Source organism: Raphanus sativus, unplaced genomic scaffold (assembly GCF_000801105.2).
Source record: "Raphanus sativus cultivar WK10039 unplaced genomic scaffold, ASM80110v3 Scaffold1768, whole genome shotgun sequence".
Classification (NCBI taxonomy): Eukaryota; Viridiplantae; Streptophyta; class Magnoliopsida; order Brassicales; family Brassicaceae; genus Raphanus; species Raphanus sativus.
The window spans coordinates 1-19,489 of NW_026617077.1; the positions used below are offsets into that span (position 1 = coordinate 1).

The window sequence follows — 19,489 nt, forward strand, 5'->3', positions numbered from 1 at the left end:
TAATGCTCATTGTAAGAAACGAATGTCTCAAAATGTATCCAATTTTTACGCAAAAGAAAATTTTGAGCAACCAAATGAAACCCCCAATGCAGTGGAACAGATCTCGATAAGTTTTTCACTGATTTGAGAATCCTATACTAAAAAAGGTAAAAAGTTTTACAAGCTAAAAAAAGTGCTTCACTCACAAAGTTACTACTGTCTTTGTGACTTTGTCTTGGTATCTGCTAACTTGCGCCCACACGCGTGAATAGTGCCCACACACGTGTCTGATTTGTATGCCGACTCGATGAGATCACTCCTGATTCTTGACAAGCTCCCCCTTTCCTCGAGTTATTTTACAGAAAGAAAAAAACTTTCCGAAAATATCGAAAACAGAGCTTTTTTTTTGTTTTGGTGTCAATGTCGGAATCTAGCTCAAGCTTCTCGTCTTTAACTCTCCTGCTATTCATCTTCCTCCTTGTTCTACCATGTCCATCGCTTTCTTCGTCTTCTGAATCTAACGAAGTTCGTGTTTTGGATCGGGAGCTGTTGGAGATCAAGACAGATCCGAAGGTGAACAAGACTAGTAGAAAACCAAAGTGCTGCGCGAGATGCGGACCAGATCTCAGTGTTCGGGTTTCCCTAGATGCAGATGGTGTCGTAGCGAAGCTCTCGACGACTTGTGCTTCAGTAAAGCCGAAGCCTTGCGACTTCCTAGTCAAGTCTTCCGCTGTGAGTTTATAAAAACTTAATAGATTTTTATCTAAATATGGAGTTTTTTTGTGGAAATCTTATATATAGAGAGAGAGAGAGAGAGAGAGTTGCTTTCTTTCCTAATTTGACTTGTATTGAATGTCTTGGTCTCATCTTTGTTAACGTCTATGGTGTTGTTGTAATCGATTTGATTCTCACAAGTTTTTGGAATGTAATGGATCTTGATTCGTGTATCTTTTTGAAAGATGCTTCTTTCCTGGTTTGTTTTTAATTTTTTGAGCTCATCGCTTTTGCTATTAAATTCTGATGAAATATGCGATCACAATGTATGCTTGTTGAAGTTAGAACATTGTCAGAGAAATGTTCAAAATTATGCTTTGTTAATTGAGGAAGGAGCTGAATTGATCAAGTGCTTTACTTTTTCTCATTTTTTTATATGAGTAGAGAAGACTAAGGGATTGCTTGGTATTCAAATGCCTAACTTTAATTGGTAACTTATATAGTATTGTCTCTTCTTTCCCTCTGATGATTCGTCTTAGCAATGGTTGTAATGGCTTGTTTGTTTTTAGGCAAGTTATATTGTGCGTTTTTTGGAGTGTCCTTTATTGTCACTACTCTGACTTGGATTTTTAGGAAGCAGATCTAAAAGGCCAAAGCGAGCAAAAATCAGGATCTGTAACAGTGTTATGTGCTATAGGATCATAAGGCAGTTGGGAAGCTTTTTACTAAACCTAAACCTTTTTTATTTCATAAACATCTGCTTTGTACAAGGTGCAACATTGAAGAAGGAAGCACATTCCTTTTCAACGCAAAAAAAAAAAACTACTACCTATAATTATTTTTCTCTCTCCCCCTTAACAAGTAAACCAAAGAGAAACGCTCAAGAAAAGAAAAAAAAACATATCCGGAAATAAAAGTTATATATGCACATTCATAACCAGCTAGTTAGCCATCAAATCCTGGACTGCATCTCTCATATCCTCATACACGTCACATATTTCAAGAAACTCCACGAGCTTCATAAGTTCTTGATCTCTCAGGTCGTCACAAAAGCCTTTATAGGCACTCCATTCTCTGGCTGTAAAGAGTAAGAAGAGGGATCATCAACTATCAAAGCACTTCCAAGATCTTCCCCCACTACCATAGATAGTCCTTCACATATCTTCCCTTCACTTCTCTGCACGAGTCTCGGTACAGCCGCTGCGAGATCACACCTTTCCTGTCTATCTTGTTCCAAAACCTGCGAAGCATAGTCTTCCAGACCAGCTGTGAAAACCACCACTTGGAAGCTTTCGCCAAGTCTTTCCAAGAACTCAGTCAGCCCGGGACGTTTCACCACAAAGATTGGCATAACCCCGCTTTCCGTTTTCACCATCACCATGAAATCGTATCTTACTCCAGGCATTTGCGTCGTGGAGTGAACAAGGTTTCATCAAGATCGAGGATGATTGTCCTTTTCGTGTTGGGTTCTGTGTCGAGTTTTGTGTAGTCATCATGTCTTGTGGTTGTTGGATAGCTGATGGTGGTGGTGGCTGTAAAGCACCTGGAAACACAACGCAGAAGGTGACAATGGAACGTATAGATCGACATGAATAGATTCTTTTCGATGATTCTTTCATATGCCATTTGATTCCCCATTGAAAGACAAAACAAGCTTGCAGCTCTTCAGATGTGGAAGTTTGTGGTAGTGGTAAGATGTTTTCTGCAATGTAATTCTACTAACTTTTATATGAATCATATCTACATTTGGTTTTAGTTTTGTTTGTTTATTGGATTTTTAGAGGTGAAGTAGAGCAGATGCCTAGTTTTTGGTAAATTTCTGTTAAGACAATTAAAACATAGTTTTGCTGTTTCATGTACTCATGGACAAAAAACAATGTACATAAAACATGAACCAACAATAGATACAGTTGAAGGTTATAATGGCATTACACTTGAAGTTTGTGCTACTTCACATGCTAGTTAAACAATAAATTTGTTGGAATCTGTTTCTAACTTAAAGTTGTTTCAAGTTTAACATAATTTGTGTACAATAACAGCCACATTATAATGGGTTTATCCAATATCAATCAGTTATTGATATTTTATCAAGTATAATGGTTTAGGCTTCATCTTTCATTTATTGAACTATTCTCTTTTAGTATCAAGTCCAAAAGAAAAAAAAGCCAAGATTTTCATGAGACATGGTTTAAATCGAGTTTTATAGGTCAAACATGGACAACTCATAGCTTAAAAGATGATTGATCTGTGAAATATCTCAAGCACATAAAGTTAACAGTCTCATACTCTCATTACTGAAGTTGACAGGGGCCTTTTCTTGTAGTGAATTCTTGGTTCATTGTTCTTCTTTTGTTTGGAATGTTATCCACTAAACAAGACTAGTTCCTATAGTATTCCATTTTCCAGAACTCAAATATCTGATGCATTAAACGATATAGAGAATTTAACCTGGTTTACCAAATTAGCGTTGTTTATGGATATCAAACAAAATATATAAAAAGTATTCCGGTCTGAAAATACTACTGCTAACACTCTAAATTCAACAAATAATTTACTAGTCCAAAAATTTTTTTTCATTACAATTTTCTTGGTTATCTAATACATTTTTTCAGTCACATATTATAGAGGTAAACAACGTTGAAAAAGGAAGAAATCATCCTTTGTCAACGCAAAAATACGATAACCAAAGAAAGATCAACACAAAAAAAAAACAAACAAAACTGAAAACAGAGTCTGCATTGAAAGCCATTAATATATAAAATGTGCATCAAATCACTTTGTTATAAGAAATTCTGATGCTGCATCCCTTAAGTCTTCGTACTGATAACATCCATCAAAGAACTCTGCAAGTTTCATCAGTTCTTGATTTCCATGTCATCCACAAAAGGCTTAATGTGAACTCCATTGTCCGGCTGCAACGAGTAGGAGAAAAGGGTTATCATCAACCAGCAAAACACTCCCAAAGTCTGTCTTCGCAACCAGAGACAAGTCTTTGGCGTATCTCCCATTCATGTCTGTGCACGAATCTCTGTACAGCCTCTGTGAGATGACACGGTTCTTGTCTAGTTTATCCAAAACCTGAGAAGCGTACTCAGGCAGACCGCTGTGAAAACCGCCACTCGGTAGTTCTTACCGATCCTGTCAAGAAACTCGGTGACTCCTGGTCGTTTCACTACAAACATGGGTATAACCACTCCTTGGATCTTTAGCCTCACCATGAAATCTACGTGAGCTCTGACCGGTGGGTCCATAGATGAGTGCACCAATGTTTCATCGAGATCAAGAACGATGGTTTTTTTCTTGTCGTTACGTTTTCCATGATGATGCTTGTGTTTCTCGAGCTTTTTGTAGCCGTGTTTAGTGGTGGTGGCTCTACGGCTAGGAGCTGAGCTAGCCAGACGGAAAAGCCTGGAGACGCAGCGAAAGAGGCGGTTGTGGAATGTAAAGATAGACATGTTGAGGGATGCGAAGATGGAGCCAGCTGCTGCTGGTGAACATCTGGATCGGTGACGTTGATGCTGGTTTCTTCTCCCTCCATGAATATGACGTCCATGAGATCTCTTGGTCGGTGTACCTAGAAATCCATGGCACGCCATTATCAAGAATAGTTTTAAAACAGTGAGAAGGGTCCGGTTCTTTTTCTATTAATCCAGCAGCTGGCTCAGATGGAAACATGGAGAAATTGGTGATGTATATAAAGCTCTAAAGGTTCTACACTGGCTTTGGAACTGAAAGGTACTTGATTTGGTATTTGTTTAGTTTGTTAGGGTTGTGATTAGAGAGGCTCCCAGTTATTTTTAGCAAAAATAACTGTTTTGGAAGTTAAGACAACGTATCTGAGTTCTGATTGTTTTTCACTGTGTCTCTCAATGGACAGCAGCAACAAGTTAAATGTGAGGACAGAACACGTTAGGAATAATAGAAGCTCAGAGATTTACATGGTATTACAGTTGAAATTAAATGACTACTTTTAATAAATCTATAAATAAAACACATTTGCTATATTTACTTTATCAAACTCTTTTTAAAGAACATATCTCAATTCAACCCCACATATACATATTTTACAACTTTGATTAAATAACTTTTAGGAGCTAAGTTAACAAAGGAAATGAAAATACCGTTTCAGAGTGTAAGAAAACATGATTTACAGCAACATCATCTACTTCCAGGCGGCCTGTCTCTACTTCTTGTTCTTGGTATTACCAGAGGTCTGCAACAAACCAAAGCAAACAGCAACTCCATAGTAAACAAGCTCATGCTGATCCAGACGTACAAAGTCTTCCGCCATTTCCATATAACCTTTTTGAAGAAAGGAAGATCTGATTCAAGCGAGAGGGACGCGTCGTACAGCTCTGGAATGCCTGCGCCGGGTCGAAACTCCGCCCGCTGTTCGATCATTACCTTCAAGCAAGCGGTGGGGATGTCCTTTTCTGCAAATCCTTTCAGCTTCAAGCTCAAGGTTTGTATCTCGGAGACGTATCCTGTAACTAACGGAACCATTTTGAGGAACGTCTGAACTAGACGGATAGGCTCGCTTCTGAATCTCAGCATGCATGGACGCCGTATGCTGTTGAGCGTTTTACCATCCGCAGATAAGAAATCCACACGAACCTTCAACAAAGACACATGAATGAACAACCATACACATAACAAACATAACTTGTCTTAAGCTTCTAACTTCAATACCTGAAACATGCCGAGATTTTTATTGTACTCAGACTCGGGTAACGTCATTGAAAGAGTGATCTCTAATTTGTGGTCTCGAGGGATAGCACGAACCTCCCTGACCTTCAACATCTCATTACTCTCCTTGCAACTTCCATCGCAAGCAACAACACCAGCACAAGAGGTGATAGGCACAAATGCTTCTGGACTATTCTTGGTATAATCGAAGTTCAACACCTCCTTGAGCACAAACGGTTTATCGGCAACACGGTTGATCATAAACCCACCAAGCATAAGCGACAAAACCAACAAGCCAAACAACACAGCGCCTACGTAAACAGCCCAGAACAAACCCCAACCAAACTTCCACGCAAGATTCAACATTCGTTTGGTGTCTTTTAGCCAACTCAGCTTAAAGGTTCCTAACATTATATCACTTAACTCTGCAACCGTTGTCGTTAAGAAGCGTCTTCCGATCCTTAACGTGCTGAAGGGATCGAACATGAAGAGGAAGCACCAGTGGAGCAACAAAGGCGGATACTTGAACAAGGTAATGATCAGATTGAATTGGAACTCGATTGCTTTGAGTAAGAGCCCAGAGAGAGACCAGTCTGTTTGGTTCGTTTCCCGGAGCTCCGGTGGTGAGGATCCTGCATTGTCAACTTCCCGATCGTCGCTCACGGTGGTCACCGTGGACTCTTCGGTCAAGCTAACCCCTTCCTGAATCGGGTCAACCCGGACCCGATCCGAATCTGTTACGTCCATTGATTCTTCTGTTTTCTCTCCGCTTTCCCGAATCGGGCCAACCCGGGCCCGATCCGAATCTGTTACGTCCATTGATTCTTCTGTTTTCTCTTCGTGAAACGGGCCAACCCGGACCCGATCAGAATCTGTTACATCCATTGATTCTTCGGATTTCTCTCCGCTTTCATGAATCGGGTCAACCCGGTCCTGAACCGAATCAGTTACGACAATGTCGTTATCTTTCTCTGGAGGTAGGTCAATTAGGTCCTTGGTTGATTCGGTTACGTCCTCGCTCGATTTCTCATAGACTTTGAATCCATTGGAGGAGGATGAAGAAGACGGCTCCGTTTCTAAATCGGAACGAATCGGATTCCGGTGAGGAGTCGAGTTTCTCCGACGGAGATTCGCGGCGGAGGGATTAGCAGAATATTGACGGCGACGGGTCGGGGGCATGCAATCGTAGTAGAATTCATCGGGTGCGTCGAGGAATCGATCGAGTACGTCGTCGTGGGAGATGGTAGGGTTTGACGAGGAGGAGTCCATTGATTGAATCATTAACAGAGAGATTGATGAAGTTGAGGTTTTCTAAGGCATCGGTGACGAGAGAGAAGCATAATAGTAGTTGACAAATTGCTATGACCGGTAACCCCTGACAGGACAATGAAACCGGATTATTTGTTAACCGGAGCTACTAGGCTTGGGAGCTTGGGGGTTGAACCGCATCATTTCAACTTGTCGGTTTTGTTAAGTAGTAGTAAATTTCTTCAATTCAGTTTGGGTTAATTGCCTGAATTAAAATGTCCGGTTTTGTTAAATTCAAAATAGCTTCAGTAATTTTGGTTGACATCGATTAGTTTGATTTTTTTTTATTCTTATTGGTTTAGTTTAAAACTATGTATAGAATTTTGGATTAATTTTTACTTAAAATGTATATATCCCACATGCCCATAACCTTCCAGTTATTATTAGATAGATTATTAAAAATTTTATCTTTCTTCTGTAGCAGCGTTTTAAGACAAAGACAGAATAAATTGCTGAAAGACCTAATCAGTAATAAGATAAAGCTCATGACCAAACTAGTTCGCCAATCCTCTCTCAAATTCAAATACTACTTGGAAGGAGCGTAACTCAGCACTTCACACAACTTGTTCAGAGACCGGCTAAGTCCATTACTGAAGACATCAAACATGTAAATTAACCTAGCGCAGCCTTCTTCCCTTCTCAGAGGCTCAAGGTTTAAACTTGGTCAATGGTCATCAAGTTCTCGGCTCACATCTTGGTTTTATTTGTTTTATTCTTCAACCTTACCCTCTTCTCTTCTCCTTACTTCAATTGCAAGTTCCCGCTAATGTTACTTATTAACCATTTGGGGTTTATTTGTATCCCACTTGTAACCCAAGCTGTGTGGTTGGTTATTAATGAAAAGATTACTTAAAATGGTTCAAAGCATAAACAAAACAAAGAGTGGATATAATTAGAAGACAACTGGACAAGTACCTAATTACTACTTATCCTTTCTTTACCCATTGTTTTGTCACGTGTCTATTTCCATTTAAAATGTCTTTTTTTTTTGCCAATTCATTTGTCTTCTAATTAGAAAAAGAAACTACTTTGCTTTGCTTTTAACCGACTCTAGTTTTCATAACGGTTCCATAATGAATAAAATTGGTCTACTTAAAAAAATAAAATGAAATAATTGAGTTTTTACTATTTTGGAATCTATTTATCTTTTGCGCAAATATACAGATAATCTCTTCAATAACGCACACCATTCACACAGAGAAAGGATTTATTCTAAATATTTTTAAAAATAAATACTATTTTAGTGAATGATTCTGTTCTCAGCTTTTGTAGGTTGTCAGTGCTTTTCCTGTCTGTGGGGTTTTACCATCTTTTTTCCGGTTGTATTCACCTTTTGTAATTTTCAAATTTGACTTAATTAAATATTTGTTTTCTGGTAAACAGTTTGACTTAATTATTGTAAGAAAAAAAAAAACTTTGAAAACCACTGTTCGTATCGTAGATTTGTCATAATTCGACAAAAACCACTAATCATCACCATCACTCTTTGTCCAAACCAACCCATAATTCTCAGATCTTCCACACGATTATCAACATTTTGGATGAGACTCTGATTTACGTCGTCTCTTGTCCTCCTTTTCCCTATTTTTTTGAGTTTTATCTCTTCTGTATCAAATGTTCGGCGATAAGAAGAAGAATATTAGTATCTTCGTATTCTCTGCTTTAGTCATCATTTGCTTCAACTTATACGGTGTAAATGCTTTCAAATTACCCCAAGATGAAGGTATTCGTTTAAAGTTCGTTTCTTTCTATTTTTATTTTTCATTTGGTAAAAGTTTCTGGGTTTTTTATTGCTTGGAAATAGGATTTAAAAAAAAAAAATTTAATTTGGTTACCGGAATTTGTTTTGTGACGTTGAGGGTTTGTAGGGTTTTTCTTTTAATTGAAGTTGTTTAATCCAAAAACCAAAATGTTGGAGGCGTTGATTGAGTGATTTGGTCAATTTTCGTTTATTAACTTATTTTTGATTGTTTTTGTTTGAGTTTCCTTAAGAAACTACTTGTCATATCTCAGTATTAGAACTTTAAGTAAAAAAGGCAGTTTCTTTTCACGATTTGTTGAAGCAAAACATATATGTATATATATCATAGGCCAATAGTATAATCTTTTGTGTTTTTGCTCAAGTAAAATTTACCCTGATCGGTGTCTTGTGCTGTTTTTGCTTCTGTGCTTGTCCCTTAGTCGATGCTCTGGAGCAAATCGCTACCACACTGGGCTCCAAGTACTGGAAATTCGATGCTGAAAATTGTATAGTCGAAAAGGTGGGGCTAACAGAGACTCCTCCTCCGACAGCTGAGCAAGTAATAGAGTGTGAATGCAGTCCCACCAACGCAAATGATTGTCATGTTGTGAAAATGTAAGAATGCTCAGCACTCTCTTCATAACTTCCTTTTTCTTCGGTGTCTAAGACCTCCAAGGCATTATGGTAATTATTTGTTTTTGGTCTTGCACTGTTGTTGATCTGTGATGTTTGCTGTGTAGAACTGGGTATTGTGTCTCTAGGTGTATAGGTTATTCTGTATAGATGCCAGAAGTCACTTGTCTTGAGTTTATCTTTGGTGTTAGTGTCTGATATGCATAATGTCTAAAAATGGGTTGTGACCATGTCCTTGATTTGACTAAATAGCAAAGAAGAAGAAGAATTGTTTATTCAGTCAACTTGTCTTTTTAACTGTCATCATTTTATGATTCTTCTTTGACTTGTTCTCTAGTGCATTCAAGGATCATAGTCTTCCAGGAACTCTTCCTCCTCAAATAACTAAGCTTCCTAAACTCCGGGAGATGTAAGTGCTCACATTAAAGTATCTCAACCTTGCTTTTGAACTATTATAGGAAAACTTCACTTACTTTTTGACCACTGTTTCTTGCTATGTTTTAGAGACTTAGCCTACAACTACCTCAATGGGACTATACCACTTGAATGGTTTACTACAAATTTAACACTTATGTAAGAACATTCCCTCTTAATGGTTTATCTTTAGTGTCTTAATGGTCTTGTAACAGTAACATATAATGTCTGTGCAGCTCTCTTCTTGTAAATCGTCTGTCAGGGGAAATCCCAAAAGAGTTGGGAAACTTGACTTCACTAACTTACTTGTAAGTTTGTTAGCTCAAGAATTTGGATACTTAAGTGCACTTTCTCTATAGAAGTGCTGTTATGATATTTTATTCTGTTCTTGTATAGGGAGCTCGAGTCAAATGCGTTTTCTGGAACCATTCCTCAGGAGCTTGGGAACTTAGTCCACTTGGAAAAACTGTGAGAGTTTCTGATTCCCTATCCTCTTCATTGTATATTGTTCTTTGTTCATGGTGTTTTTACATCTTTCTTGTGGTTTCATCTTTTACAGGTTGCTTTCCTCCAACAATTTGACGGGAAATTTGCCAGCTTCATTTTCTAAACTACAGAATATCACAGATTTGTAAGACTTTTGTTCTGTTTTTTATTCTAACCGAACTACTTATTATGCTGGTTTGGTTCCCTTTTGTTCATCTGCGGTTTGTTTTTTGCACAATGCAGCAGGATTAACGATCTCCAACTCAGTGGAACGATACCTAGTTACATACAAAATTGGAAGGAACTCCAGAGACTGTGACATCCTTCTTCTTAAACTCTTTTCTTTATTTTGTTTTCTCAACACTCATTGATATTATTAAAAATAAGTGAATTTGTCCAGTTGAGATTGATGTTCTTTATTTTATTCCTTGTAGAGAAATGGTTGCATCTGGTCTCACTGGTCCAATCCCATCGGTCATCTCAGTTCTGAACAATCTTCAAAATCTGTGAGCAGAGACACAACTCTTATGGCTGCCATTTTTATTTGTTTTCATCTAATAGTAATGCAAATAATGCTTTTGTCACAATATCAGGAGGATCAGTGATATAGGTGGACCAGTCCAACCATTCCCTTCGTTAAAGAACTCAACAGAAATTTCAAAGCTGTAAGTTATATTCCTCCTTGAAGCTGTTCCATTTATCTCTTATTTAATCTAATTCTTGTTTGTTTTTTATTCTTAGGGTATTGAAGAACTGTAACCTTGCTGGACAAATACCTGACTATCTTTCCAACTTTGAGAATCTGGAGACACTGTAAGCAAATGAAAAGTAGGTCTGCTGTACATGAAACAGTGACAATATTGATTAATTCTTATTTACGGTTTGTGGGTAGGGATCTGAGTTTTAACAAGTTGCCTGGGGTCATTCCATCGTTTGCGCATGCAGAAAAACTACGGTTTTTGTAAGTGAAAATTGTATATGTTAAATATTCTATCTTACTTTTGACTTAGAATCATTTAGCTTACTTTTGTTTGCAGAATCTTGGCTGGAAATAGGCTCGAGGGAGATGTTCCAGCTGACTTACTAAGGGATGGAATCACTGTGTATGTATACAAATCCAAGTTTTGTATCTCATTACATCTCCATTTTGATGATAGTTCGCTTGTTTTTGCAGAGATCTTTCGTATAATAACCTCAAGTGGCAGAGTCCTGAGAGCCGTTCTTGTCGTCCAAACATGTGAGGATACTGTCATTGTTTTCTTCTTTTGATGTTTTTTTGGTTTACATAATTGGCATTTTTTTTAAACTAAGATTCTTGTTTTAGGAATCTAAATCTAAACTTGTTCCAGAGCACTTCGACAAAAGAATCGTAAGGTCCTTTCCTTTGATCATCTTTAACATCTAGATTCCGTTTTTGCATCTTAATTTTCCCCCTAAAACGCCATAACCAATTGATGTTTTTTGTAGAAGCAAGTTTCTGCCTTGCATTGACGATTTCAAATGTCCTCAATGTAAGTGTACTTACCTTCTTAAAAGGACTTAGTGATGATAGATCGTTTCACAATAGTCTCTCACCTTAAAGTACACACTATAGACATTGTTATCTACTGTCTTATTATCATTGTAGAAACTAGAAAGTTCACTCGTTAATTCTCTCTCATTTATATTATTTTGGTTTTATCTGGCAGATTCGAGTTGTCTCCATGTAAACTGTGGTGGAAGCGATCTAACGTTGAATCAAAACAAAACCAAAATCTTATATCAAGGAGACGGAGAAGCTGAAGGTGGTGCTGCTAAGTATTACCTGAAGCGCAATGATTATTGGGGATTCAGCAGCACAGGGGACTACATGGACGACAACAATTTCCAAAACACTAGATTCACAGTCTTTGTCCCGGCATCTAACCTGTCTGATCTGTACAAATCAGCACGGATAGCTCCAGTGTCTCTCACTTACTTCCACGCCTGCTTGGAAAATGGAAAATACACTGTGAACCTAGACTTTGCTGAGATGAGATTCACCAACGATGAAACTTATAACCGGCTTGGGAGGCGTGTGTTCGACATTTACATTCAGGTTAGCCTTTTGCTCTCAGCTGGTGACAAATTAAATTTAATAAGTTCTGTTCTCTTTTTTTTGTTCTTACGCCTTCTTTTTCTGCAGGAGGAACTAGTAGTGAAGGACTTCAATATCATGGATGAAGCAAAGGGAGCTCAAAAACCTATAACAAAAACATTCTCTGTCAATGTCACTAACCATATTTTAACTATCCGGTTGAGTTGGGCTGGTAAAGGAACCACCAGGATTCCCACTAGAGGGGTGTATGGTCCTCTCATATCCGCCATTTCCATAGTTTCAGGTAGCTTTCTTATTATAGCAGAAACCAGTAATGATCACAACAGCAGTTTCTTTTAATAGTAATAATAATACCTTCAAATGTGCAGATTCTAAGCCGTGTGCATCTCCTGGAAGTGGAATGAGTCTGGGAGCAAAAGTTGCAATTGGACTTGGATTCCCATGTCTTATTCTCTTTATACTGGGTGTCCTTTGGTTCTTTGGCTGCCTTCCAAAACGTTGGCAGCAACGAAAAGGTGATCATTGTCTTCTTATCATTCTCTTTTTGCTCTGCTATGTAGTTTATCATTCTTCAGACTGCTTCTTATGAAGTCTGAGTGCAAAAAAGCTGGTAATGAGAAATTAAAGATTCTAAGTTTTTTTTTCCCCCACAGATCCTAATGAGGAAGATTTGCCATCTGGAACGTTTACGTTAAGGCAAATCAAATTTGCTACAGATGACTTCAATCCAGCAAACAAGATTGGAGAAGGTGGTTTCGGTGCTGTGTTTAAGGTAAAAAGATCACATGATGAGAGATTATTCTTGTTAATATAGTGCAGTGCATCTGCTGATAATAGAATCTCTTTTTTTTATGTAGGGTGAGTTATCAGATGGAAGAGTTGTAGCAGTGAAGCAGCTTTCATCTAAATCAAGACAAGGGAACAGAGAGTTTCTAAACGAGATTGGCGCAATCTCTTGTCTTCAGCATCCAAACCTCGTCAAGCTTCATGGCTTCTGCGTTGAGCGGTCTCAGCTATTGCTGGTGTATGAATACATGGAGAACAACAGTTTGGCTCAAGCCTTATTCAGTGAGTGTTTGTTTTGTTTCCAAGAGCTATTTTTTTTATGCTTTAGTTCTAAAGAAAATGTGTTTGTTTTTTTTTTTCAATGGTTAAGGTCCAAAGCATAAACAGATACCACTGGACTGGCCTACAAGGTTTAAGATTTGCAGTGGGATTGCAAAAGGTCTAGCGTTTCTCCATGAGGAATCACCGTTGAAGTTTGTACACAGAGACATCAAGGCCACTAATATTTTACTGGACAAGGATCTAACGCCCAAGATATCTGATTTCGGATTGGCTAGGCTTGATGAAGAGGAGAATACACACGTCAGCACCAAGGTCGCTGGGACTATGTAAGCCCTGAGCTGACCCGCTCTCTTGTTTTGTTACAGTTATGGTTTGTCTGTTAACCCCATAAGAAACATGTGAACCTCTGCAGAGGATACATGGCACCGGAGTATGCACTGTGGGGTTACTTATCTTTCAAAGCAGATGTCTACAGCTACGGTGTCTTGGTTCTAGAGATCGTCGCTGGCATAAGCAACAGTAGTTTCATGGCGGCAGGAGATGACGTCTGCCTCTTGGAATGGGTAAACTTTCCCAAGTTTTTCAGTTGCTTATTGAAGCTGTTTTCTTGATAAACCTCATCTTGTTCTGCAGGCTACTGATTTGGAAGAGTCAGGGGACTTGATGCAAGTTGTGGATGAGAGATTGAGACATGAAGTGGACAAGAAAGAAGCAGAGACTTTGATAAAAGTGGCTCTCGTGTGCACGAGCGCTTCTGCGTCGGATCGTCCTATAATGTCAGAGGTGGTTGGTATGCTGGAAGGTCACTATCCAGTGCCGGAATCAACACCGGGAACAAGCAGGAGATCAGGGGATATAAGGTTTAAGGCGTTCAAAGATGTAAGGAAAGGCGTGGAGGAGAGCAACAGTAAGACTCAGCTTTCTACTAATAGTTATCCTTCTTCTTCCTCCTCTACTCATGTGGCTGGACAAGAAAGAAAGCAAGATGAGTCAAAGACTTGAAGATGTTTCCAACTTGATGTCTTCTCTCTGTTTTCTTTTCTTGTAAAATGATCTGACTGTTAATTTTGTAAAAATGGGTTGGAATTTTATTACACGATTAGTCCATTTACTGTATTTTTTTTTTGTATCTATTACTACTAAAGCTTTGATTAGTTAGGGACTGAGTGGTGTGAAAAACCCAAACTCAAATGACGATAAAGTCAATGATCTTTCCTAGTCATACTTTTAAAAGCCTTTAAATCCTACATCAAGAACTAAAGTTTGATTAGTTATCTTGTGGAAAATCAATACTCAAAAGATATGAATCATACTTCTGAAGCCTCTAAATTCTACGTAAAGAAAATGATTTTCTCTTTTTTTGTTCAAAGTAAAAAAAAGATAGACATTGATACTGATTGATGCAGGTTGATTAGCCTGCTTGGTGCAGGTTGATTAGTATAAAGCCGGGGGACCCTAAAGCCGGGGGACCCTAAAGCCGGTGATCTTTCCTAGTCATACTTTTAAAGCCTTTAAATTCTACATCAAGAATAAAAGCTTGATTAGTTATCTTGTGGAAAATCATTACTCAAAAGATATTAATCATACTTCTTGAAGCCCTTAAGTTATATACCTTCAAAATGACTTTACTCTTTTTTGTTTAACTTAAAAGAAGACATGGACAGTGAGTGACATTTTTAAGCTAAGAGCATCCAACCAACATATTGTTTGAAAGGCTGGATCTGTGAAATGATTTGTACACAAATATTGAAACTGATTCATCTTTTAAAATTTAATTATTTTATCTTTTTTTGTGTTTACATGTAAACTTCAATAATTGTCTTCTGTCATTCTGTGTGACATTAACTGAATGCAGAAAGATTTGGGTCATACTCATCACTTCTGACAAAGATAAAGCCTGGAAAGAGCCTTAATGCATTAAAACCAAATCACCGCAGAGAATTAGTCATCGTGTACATCGGCCACATGTCATAAGTGGACATGGAACATCAAACATTTATGAACTTCGACATTGCTTATGTTTATGATCAAGTGTCTATATATTTGAGATATAAACAACTCAAAAATGGTTAACAAAAAAAAAAAGCAACGTAAAAATAATGTTAAGATTTCATAGAATGGCTTGGAAATGATCATTTATGAACAAAATAAATCGTGGAAAGAGGCTAATGCACTAAAACAAGATCACTGCAGGTAATTCGCCATCATTATACATACATCAGTGATCAGCCATATGTCATAAGTGAACATGGAACATCAAGCATTTATGAACTTCGACATTTCAGCAGTACTAGTTCTTGAAGATATTAATTTATCTCTATTCTCTAGTCACCGACACCGACGACCGAGAGGAAACCCTTTTTTTTTTGGGCAAACAAAGCATTTCATTCTCTAGTCAAGAGTTACTCTCCCAAAAGGGAGTTCATTACAGACATTGCGAGTGCAGATTTTGCCACCAAATTTGCCTCAGTGTTGAAAGTACTGAGAGATAAAAGTAAATAAAATTATATCAAAGAAGTGAACAAAGTGATAGATAGTATAATTTGGATATTTAGAAAAAAGTAACTTTATTTTTTTTTTAAATAGAAACTTTCATTTCAATCAAACCAAGTTAGAGGACAAAAGAGCCTCGTTTACAAACAACATATTCGTAGCCAGTTCATCGGCTTCCCTGTTTTTATCTCTTGAGATCCATTCAAAGGAAATGGTTTCAAAAAGACGAGCATAGTTCAGAATATCTGAGACAACTCCATATAAAGTTTTATATTTTATTTTCATTTGATATACGAAATATCAGAAAATAGTTTATATTATTTAAATTTTTTTAGTAGCAAGTTAAGAGTTATTACATCTAAACAAATATATCAAAACTTAAAAATTATTAAATATTTAAATGTCTAATGTGTATAATAAAAAACTTTAGATTTAAAATAAATCAAAAGTAAAATACATTAATAAATTATCGATAGAAAAAATAAACGGATACTAAATCAAATTAACTAATTTTTGTTTTCTCTATTATCATTTCAGTTTTTTAAAGTAAAAATGATTAGAAAATGTTATTTATTGGTTCAACTATTGGTTTAATCGGTTATCAGATTCCAGATTTTAATGAATTTTTATGGGTTTTATTGGGTTTTTAAATATTAATTTTTTCACAAAACTCAAACTGGTTCAATCGTGGATCCGGATCAAATGCCCGTAAATAATAGATTCATATCCACGTGAACGCTAAGTGAGAAGTAGAAAATTCATAAAAAATTACAATCTCCACTGCGTAATAGTACACCTACACCTCGACGTTGTTTTTCAACCAGACCGGAGTTAATAATTTTGCACTGATGGCAGAATTTTGATTACTTCTTATCTATATTTGTTCCATTTTTTACTTCATTGTTAAATATATGAGGCCGTCAACTTCAACACACGATAGACAAGATGATTCGTAACAAAATCTCAACGATTCAAACAACGGGAAGGAAGGGATTCGAGAGAGCGATGTCCACGTCCGTATGGTTTGCTTGTCACACAAATTGATAATCTCAGATTTTTAGCCTAACAGACATTTGAATTAGAGCTTCATTTATTTTAAACACGTTTTGATTGAATAAGTTTAATATTCATCCAAAAGAAAAGAAAAAATCCGAGGTGATAGTCTTAGGGTTCGGTTTGGGTTCGTGGACGCGTTTATCTGTTTATCCAGTATAAACATTTAGAATCCAAGCTGGTTATTTTAGGAACCAAACTTCTTAGAATCATGTTACTAAAACGTGGAGCATTTTAATTGAACTTCTAAAAGTAATAAACACATAAGGAGACATGAAACATCAATCACGAACGTCTCTGTTCTCCACTACAGCTTCAGAATCAACATTTATTAAGTATGGTCAGTATATATCTTTCTTCTACAGTAACCGACGACCCAAGAAACACCGTACATTATATAACTAGGCCTGGGCACGGATCGGATATCCGGGTTTTTGAAGGTATTTGTGATTTGTTTCGAATGTTACGGATATCTAATTTTTCGATTTGCTTTGATTCGGAAAAATACGGATATTCGGAAAAACGGATATCCGGAAGATAAATAGATATTTGCGGATATTTGTGGATACTTACGGATATCTCATTTGTTTTGATTAATACAAATAATCTTAAAAATTCGATACAAATTTGTTTTGTAAAATATTTTTTTACATGATATAAAAGATAAAAAATTAAAAAATATAGTGAATCTACGTATTTTGTAAATTTTTAAACTTAGTTAACAATTATAATAACACAAAACTTAAGAAAAAAATAATAATTGTCATAAATATTTTCTTTTCTTTTTATGTAATACTTTTATATAAGTAATAATGTGAATAGAATATGTAAAATCATATGTTAGAATAATAATTATATAATTTTATACATTTAAAACTTTAAATATAATAAAATATACATATATTTATATATTGACGGATCGGATCGGATATTCGCTTCCCAAAATTTTAATATTCGTGATTTGCTTCGATATTAACGGATATTGAATTTTAGTATTTGCTTTGCTTCGGAAGCTTACGGATATTCGGAATTTTCGGATCAAATAGTAACGGATAACGAATCGAATCAAATTTCACGGATAAAATGCCCACCCCTATATATAACTACTGAATCCTTGCGGTTGATAACATCGTTATTCACAAAACAAATACGCATACAGAGATTCAGTATATGTAACTTACATCGATATGCCAATACCATTCTCCAGTTTTCTTATGTTCTTTACCATCGTCACGAGCTTCCTCGTAATTTTAGCAACATCGGCTTCACGGCTTCATCCAGATGAATGTATGAGAAGAAAAAATGACTACTTTCTGAACTTATTTCTTATCCAATCACAGTCAAAATCAGTGTAAATTTATATGGTCGATGTTCAATTTTTCTTTTATTATATTAATGCAGCGAAGGCGCTTAAGGAGATAGCTACTACACTTGGTATCAAGGGATTGGACCTCAAATCTGAAGATCCTTGCACTATGAGCCGTCTAAAGTTTGATTTTGTTCGGACTGTTGGTGATGATGTTAACAACACCATTAAATGTGGACGCTGTGACAACATGATGACATGTCATATTACCGACATGTAATAGTGTTATTCTTCGCTCTAATTGTTTGATCCGTTTCGCAATTCTTTTCCTTTATAAATCTTTTTGTTGCATTTGAAAAAAATATAGATCTCTCAAGAACATGAATCTTCCTGGGAAACTTCCGCCTCAGTTAGTGAAGCTTCGGTATCTCCAGTCCATGTAAGTTCGGAGTTTTCACACAGGTAACTATAAGAAAATAGCAACAAAGCATATTTTACTTATAAAATTAGCCATTATTAGTTTACCAAAAATAATTAGCCATTATTGTACAATATTAAGAAATTAGCCATTTGGTGTTACAAAAAAAAATTAGGATAAACAAGTGTTTTCACACAGTGATGTATGCTGCTACTTTGGAATTTTAAATGTATTATGCTAGATTTGAAAAATGTTTTAGGTTATTCATTTTTATATTACCAATCGAGAATTAGTTATATTAAGAAGTACACAAAAAAAATTGTATTAATAAAAATATGTCTAAAAGTTTACTGCAGAAATTTATCAAAATGTTTTTTTATTTTTTGTAAACTATCAAAATGTTTTTTTTTTCCTCTGAAAAATATTATTAAACGTAACCATAACCATAATACAAAGCGGGCGGTTTATCAAAATCTTGAAATCGAAAGTCAGGGGACGAAAGAGATGTTCCCACAGACAGCCCACACAAACGAAACGAAAAGACACACTTGCAGACTAAAGCAAACCATAACTAAGAACGAGAACTAATTGAAACCCAAAAACGTTTTGAGACGAATTAGCATGCAATCTTTAAGCGAGATTCTTTGCAAAAATACAGTCATCAAAAGATATTTACAATTGTAAACGCAAACACAAAATGTTACTGGAAAGTCAACTTCTATGTCCGTGTCTAATTATTCAAAACCGCTATTTCCACGGTTTATCTTTCGGCATTTAATTATGTTCTCAATACGTGATTTATTTCTAGTTTTGTCGTATAAACATCTACTAGTATTTGACCTGCATTTCTGCGTGGATGATTTAATTTGTATTCAACATAAATTAATAAACCGCTGATTTTATAAAAAAATCTGATGTATATTTTTATATTTTGTAATTTACATATATAATATAATAATTATTTAATAATATATATGTTTGATAATATTTTTTTTATTTTTACATAAAATTTTACAACTTGATGCAAATTGGCGAAATTATACTATTCACATATTAATTTATTCGTTTTGTTAATTTATTCTAAAATAAAACAATATATTAAAAATTTTAATC

General features: G+C 36.2%; 3 protein-coding genes and 2 pseudogenes across 3 annotated transcripts; 2 read left to right on the forward strand and 3 right to left on the reverse strand.

Moving 5' to 3' along the window:
- Positions 1-1,634: 1,634 nt before the first annotated feature.
- Positions 1,635-2,364, reverse strand: LOC130504735 (uncharacterized; annotated as a pseudogene).
- A 1,101-nt stretch (positions 2,365-3,465) lies between these two features.
- On the reverse strand, positions 3,466-4,289 carry LOC130504734 (uncharacterized; annotated as a pseudogene).
- A 480-nt stretch (positions 4,290-4,769) lies between these two features.
- Positions 4,770-6,775, reverse strand: LOC130504733 (seipin-2-like). The gene is made up of 2 exons (XM_056999362.1): positions 5,383-6,775; positions 4,770-5,307 (listed from the first exon to the last, which is right to left on the reverse strand). Exons 1-2 carry the CDS (start codon positions 6,658-6,660, stop codon positions 4,852-4,854), a joined length of 1,734 nt encoding a protein of 577 aa, XP_056855342.1. The 5' UTR covers positions 6,661-6,775; the 3' UTR covers positions 4,770-4,851.
- A 1,323-nt stretch (positions 6,776-8,098) lies between these two features.
- On the forward strand, positions 8,099-14,260 carry LOC130494764 (probable LRR receptor-like serine/threonine-protein kinase RFK1). The gene is made up of 24 exons (XM_056999363.1): positions 8,099-8,410; positions 8,869-9,043; positions 9,399-9,470; positions 9,566-9,634; positions 9,712-9,783; positions 9,872-9,943; positions 10,035-10,106; positions 10,205-10,276; positions 10,396-10,467; positions 10,555-10,626; positions 10,703-10,774; positions 10,854-10,922; positions 10,999-11,064; positions 11,136-11,198; positions 11,286-11,330; positions 11,429-11,472; positions 11,650-12,038; positions 12,126-12,321; positions 12,407-12,553; positions 12,692-12,810; positions 12,896-13,106; positions 13,195-13,432; positions 13,519-13,669; positions 13,740-14,260. The coding sequence occupies exons 1-24, from the start codon at positions 8,302-8,304 to the stop codon at positions 14,106-14,108; spliced, it is 3,036 nt and encodes a 1,011-aa protein (XP_056855343.1). The 5' UTR covers positions 8,099-8,301; the 3' UTR covers positions 14,109-14,260.
- A 3,537-nt stretch (positions 14,261-17,797) lies between these two features.
- LOC130504732 (probable LRR receptor-like serine/threonine-protein kinase At1g29720) lies at positions 17,798-19,095 on the forward strand. The gene is made up of 3 exons (XM_056999361.1): positions 17,798-17,939; positions 18,054-18,234; positions 18,326-19,095. Exons 1-3 carry the CDS (start codon positions 17,840-17,842, stop codon positions 18,399-18,401), a joined length of 357 nt encoding a protein of 118 aa, XP_056855341.1. The 5' UTR covers positions 17,798-17,839; the 3' UTR covers positions 18,402-19,095.
- Positions 19,096-19,489: the final 394 nt, after the last annotated feature.

Coding starts and splice junctions, on each gene's coding strand:
- LOC130504732 (XM_056999361.1), top strand. CDS start 17,840: ATGCCAATACCATTCTCCAGTTTTCTTATGTTCTTTACCATCGTCACG. Junction 17,940..18,053: donor ACGGCTTCATCCAGATGAAT/GTATGAGAAGAA, acceptor ATATTAATGCAG/CGAAGGCGCTTAAGGAGATA. Junction 18,235..18,325: donor ACATGTCATATTACCGACAT/GTAATAGTGTTA, acceptor AAAAAAATATAG/ATCTCTCAAGAACATGAATC.
- LOC130494764 (XM_056999363.1), top strand. CDS start 8,302: ATGTTCGGCGATAAGAAGAAGAATATTAGTATCTTCGTATTCTCTGCT. Junction 9,471..9,565: donor CTTCCTAAACTCCGGGAGAT/GTAAGTGCTCAC, acceptor GCTATGTTTTAG/AGACTTAGCCTACAACTACC. Junction 11,065..11,135: donor CTAAGGGATGGAATCACTGT/GTATGTATACAA, acceptor TTGTTTTTGCAG/AGATCTTTCGTATAATAACC.
- LOC130504733 (XM_056999362.1), bottom strand. CDS start 6,660: ATGATTCAATCAATGGACTCCTCCTCGTCAAACCCTACCATCTCCCAC. Junction 5,308..5,382: donor AAAATCTCGGCATGTTTCAG/GTATTGAAGTTA, acceptor TCTTTGTTGAAG/GTTCGTGTGGATTTCTTATC.